This window comes from Salvelinus namaycush, chromosome 38 (assembly GCF_016432855.1).
Source record: "Salvelinus namaycush isolate Seneca chromosome 38, SaNama_1.0, whole genome shotgun sequence".
NCBI lineage: Eukaryota > Metazoa > Chordata > Actinopteri > Salmoniformes > Salmonidae > Salvelinus > Salvelinus namaycush.
In genome coordinates this window covers 22,312,332-22,317,211 of record NC_052344.1, presented here as the reverse complement: position 1 = coordinate 22,317,211, position 4,880 = coordinate 22,312,332, and the positions used below count along the sequence as shown (strand labels likewise).

Sequence of the window (4,880 nt, the reverse complement as noted above, 5' to 3'; positions counted from 1 at the left end):
GGCCCTGGGGTCTCCTTTTGGTTAGGGCCCTGGTCTCCTTTTGGGTAGGGCCCTGGTCTCCTTTTGGGTAGGGCCCTGGGGTCTCCTTTTGGGTAGGGCCCTGGGGTCTCCTTTTGGGTAGGGCCCTGGTCTCCTTTTGGGTAGGGCCCTGGGGTCTCCTTTTGGGTAGGGCCCTGGTCTCCTTTTGGGTAGGGCCCTGGGGACAGCCTTTTGGGTAGGGCCCTGGTCTCCTTTTGGGTAGGGCCCTGGGGTCTCCTTTTGGGTAGGGCCCTGGGGTCTCCTTTTGGGTAGGGCCCTGGTCTCCTTTTGGGTAGGGCCCTGGGGACAGCCTTTTGGGTAGGGCCCTGGTCTCTCCTTTTGGGTAGGGCCCTGGGGACAGCCTTTTGGGTAGGGCCCTGGTCTCTCCTTTTGGGTAGGGCCCTGGGGTCTCCTTTTGGGTAGGGCCCTGGTCTCCTTTTGGGTAGGGCCCTGGGGTCTCCTTTTGGGTAGGGCCCTGGTCTCCTTTTGGGTAGGGCCCTGGGGACAGCCTTTTGGGTAGGGCCCTGGGGACAGCCTTTTGGGTAGGGCCCTGGTCTCCTTTTGGGTAGGGCCCTGGGGACAGCTTTTTGGGTAGTGCCCTGGTCTCCTTTTGGGTAGGGCCCTGGGGTCTCCCTTTGGGTAGGGCCCTGGTCTCCTTTTGGGTAGGGCCCTGGTCTCCTTTTGGGTAGGGCCCTGGTCTCCTTTTGGGTAGGGCCCTGGTCTCCTTTTGGGTAGGGCCCTGGTCTCCTTTTGGGTAGGGCCCTGGGGTCTCCTTTTGGGTAGGGCCCTGGGTCTCCTTTTGGTAGGGCCCTGGGTCCCTTTTGGTAGGGCCCTGGTCTCTCCTTTTGGGTAGGGCCCTGGTCTCCTTTTGGGTAGGGCCCTGGGGTCTCCTTTTGGGTAGGGCCCTGGTCTCTCCTTTTGGGTAGGGCCCTGGTCTCCTTTTGGGTAGGGCCCTGGTCTCCTTTTGGGTAGGGCCCTGGGGTCTCCTTTTGGGTAGGGCCCTGGTCTCCTTTTGGGTAGGGCCCTGGTCTCCTTTTGGGTAGGGCCCTGGTCTCTCCTTTTGGGTAGGGCCCTGGTCTCCTTTTGGGTAGGGCCCTGGTCTCCTTTTGGGTAGGGCCCTGGTCTCCTTTTGGGCAGGGCCCTGGGGTCTCCTTTGGGTAGGGCCCTGGGGTCTCCTTCTGGGTAGGTCCCTGGTGGATGGAATTGGAGCAGGGTTCTTCCAAATCCTCTCCTCATCCCCTTTAGCTTCTCTGATTGGAAGAGACCTGACAGATGAAATGAATATGGTGAGAGATCATCATTAAGGTGGCCTTCACCTGGTCAATTCTGCCAGATCAGTAGTGAAGGAGAAGACATCATTATTTAGAGATTTGACAAAGATTAGTCCTAGTTTATTCTGGTGTTTGACAAAGATCCAGTGTTCTTCACATATTAGTTCTATTCTGGTGTTTGACAAAGATCCTGTGTTTTTCACAGATTAGTCCTAGTCTATTCTGCTGTTTGACAAAGATCCTGTGTTCTTCACAGATTAGTCCTAGTCTATTCTGCTGTTTGACAAAGATCCTGTGTTCTTCACAGATTAGTCCTAGTCTATTCTCCTGTTTGACAAAGATCCAGTGTGCTTCACAGATTAGTCCTAGTCTATTCTGCTGTTTGACAAAGATCCAGTGTTCTTCACAGATTAGTCCTAGTCTATTCTCCTGTTTCTAACCTTCTGTCTCTATTATCCTAGTGGGCACGTGATCATCACACCATGTGACCGTCTCCATTGAGGGAAAAGGTATTGATTATATTATATTGCCCCCCTCCTCTCCTCATCCGCGACATTTTGTCTCGGTTCCTAAGCAGATGCCGCAGTTGTCACGAAGAGGAGAAGGCTGTTATTGATAACGGTTGGAACCGCACCGAACAGAACGGACATGATTCAGATGAAGGATCGGGGCGATCTTCCCGAAGCACAATACCCGTTAGATTGACGTAATAATAAGGAGTTATTATGCGACCGTTATTGCCGTGAGACAGGTACGTGACTGATGATTATTTTTAACAGTTATCCGGGTAGACCGTTTTACCTTCATCGCTATCATCAGACCAAGCTGATAGTAATCAGTTCAATTAAGGATATTCAGAATCGGTTTATATTTTGCCTAAACGTTTGTCCTTGTTTACATGAATGTGTTCATAACATAATTATTTGTATTTATTTATTTCACCTTTATTTAACCAGGTAGGCTAGTTGAGAACAAGTTCTCATTTACAACTGCGACCTGGCCAAGATAAAGCAAAGCAGCGCGACACATACAACAACACAGAGTTACACATGGAATAAACAAACAGTCAATAATACAATAGAAAAAGTCTATATACAGTGTGAGCAAACGAGGTAGAATAAGAGAGGTAAGGCAATAAATAGGCCATGGTGGCGAAGTAATTACAATATAGCAATTAGACACTGGAATGGTCGGATGTACAGAAGATGAATGTTAAAGTAATGGGATGAGTTGAGTCCGTGTGTGTCGGTCTGAGCCAGACAGTGCGAGATGTAATAACTCAATATCATAGATGTTATTCAAATTCAACGGTCATCAATAATATAAATCAATAATATAAATCAATAATATCATAGATGTTATTCAAATTCACATCATCAATAATATAAATCAATAATATAAATCAATAATATAAATCAATAATATAAATCAATAATATCACACAGGTGTCTGTCTGGTTGTTTGGAAAGGGCTTGCTGCTTGTTTTGTGTCTCTCTCTTTGTCATGTATTGTCCTGTACGTCTATGGTTTGTCATGTATTGTCCTGTACGTCTATGGTTTGTCATGTATTGTCCTGTACGTCTATGGTTTGTCATGTATTGTCCTGTACGTCTATGGTTTGTCATGTATTGTCCTGTACGTCTATGGTTTGTCATGTATTGTCCTGTACGTCTATGGTTTGTCATGTATTGTCCTGTACGTCTATGGTTTGTCATGTATTGTCCTGTTCGTCTATGGTTTGTCATGTATTGTCCTGTTCGTCTATGGTTTTCATATTGTCTGTTCGTCTATGGTTTGTCATGTATTGTCCTGTTCGTCTATGGTTTGTCATGTATTGTCCTGTTCGTCTATGGTTTGTCATGTATTGCCCTGTACGTCTATGGTTTGTCATGTATTGTCCTGTTCGTCTATGGTTTGTCATGTATTGTCCTGTACGTCTATGGTTTGTCATGTATTGCCCTGTACGTCTATGGTTTTATCAGGTTGTATGTTGATTGGCTATTATTCTGAAGCGGAATCTCATGAGACATGTTATCCTGTCCTGCTGTGTGGAGGCTGCTGCCAGGGAACAGCAGAACTCATGTAGTTCAGATTAACAATACATTTCAATCCACCTGCTGCTAGTGGTGCTGTTGGTGGCATGGAGTAGATCAGTCATCTAATATGATCCTCTGTCCATCTACCTGCTGTTAGTGGTGCTGTTGGTGGTATGGAGTAGATCAGTCATCTAATATGATCCTCTGTCCATCTACCTGCTGTTAGTGGTGCTGTTGGTGGCATGGAGTAGATCAGTCATCTAATATGATACTCTGTCCATCTACCTGCTGTTAGTGGTGCTGTTGGTGGTATGGAGTAGATCAGTCATCTAATATGATCCTCTGTCCATCTACCTGCTGTTAGTGGTGCTGTTGGTGGTATGGAGTAGATCAGTCATCTAATATGATACTCTGTCCATCTACCTGCTGTTAGTGGTGCTGTTGGTGGCATGGAGTAGATCAGTCCTCTAATATGATACTCTGTCCATCTACCTGCTGCTAGTGGTGCTGTTGGTGGCATGGAGTAGATCAGTCATCTAATATGATACTCTGTCCATCTACCTGCTGCTAGTGGTGCTGTTGGTGGCATGGAGTAGATCAGTCATCTAATATGATACTCTGTCCATCTACCTGCTGCTAGTGGTGCTGTTGGTGGCATGGAGTAGATCAGTCATCTAATATGATACTCTGTCCATCTACCTGCTGTTACTGGTGCTGTTGGTGGCATGGAGTAGATCAGTCCTCTATGATCCTCTGTCCATCTACCTGCTGTTAGTGGTGCTGTTGGTGGCATGGAGTAGATCAGTCATGATACCTGTCCATCTACCTGCTGCTAATGTGCGTTTGGTGGCATGGAGTAGATCAGTCATGATACTCTGTCCATCTACCTGCTGCTAATGGTGCTGTTGGTGGCATGGAGTAGATCAGTCATCTAATATGATACTCTGTCCATCTACCTGCTGCTAGTGGTGCTGTTGGTGGCATGGAGTAGATCAGTCATGATACTCTGTCCATCTACCTGCTGCTAGTGGTGCTGTTGGTGGCATGGAGTAGATCAGTCATCTAATATGATACTCTGTCCATCTACCTGCTGTTAGTGGTGCTGTTGGTGGCATGGAGTAGATCAGTCATGATACTCTGTCCATCTACCTGCTGCTAATGGTGCTGTTGGTGGCATGGAGTAGATCAGTCATGATACTCTGTCCATCTACCTGCTGCTAGTGGTGCTGTTGGTGGTATGGAGTAGATCAGTCATCTAATATGATACTCTGTCCATCTACCTGCTGCTAGTGGTGCTGTTGGTGGCATGGAGTAGATCAGTCATGAACTCTGTCCATCTACCTGCTGCTAATGGTGCTGTTGGTGGTATGGAGTAGATCAGTCTGATACTCTGTCCATCTACCTGCTGCTAATGGTGCTGTTGGGTATGGGTAGATCAGTCATGATACTCTGTCCATCTACCTGCTGCTAATGGTGGTTGTGGTATGGAGTAGATCAGTCATGATCCTCTGTCCATCTACCTGCTGCTAATGGTGCTGTTGGTGGTATGGAGTAG

The 4,880-nt window shown here is 47.2% G+C and overlaps 1 protein-coding gene across 1 annotated transcript in view; it reads right to left on the bottom strand.

Moving 5' to 3' along the window:
• Positions 1–4,134, bottom strand: part of LOC120032104 (proline-rich protein 2-like) — a 4,505-nt gene extending 371 nt beyond the window's left edge. Inside the window, exons 1-2 of the mRNA XM_038978044.1 lie at positions 4,091–4,134; positions 1–1,283 (exon numbers count right to left, since the gene is read on the bottom strand). The exon at positions 1–1,283 is cut by the window's left edge and continues 371 nt beyond it. Coding sequence (XP_038833972.1) covers positions 1–1,283; positions 4,091–4,134 — 1,327 coding nt within the window. The remainder of the gene's footprint in view (positions 1,284–4,090) is intronic.
• Between the last annotated feature and the right edge of the window lie 746 nt (positions 4,135–4,880).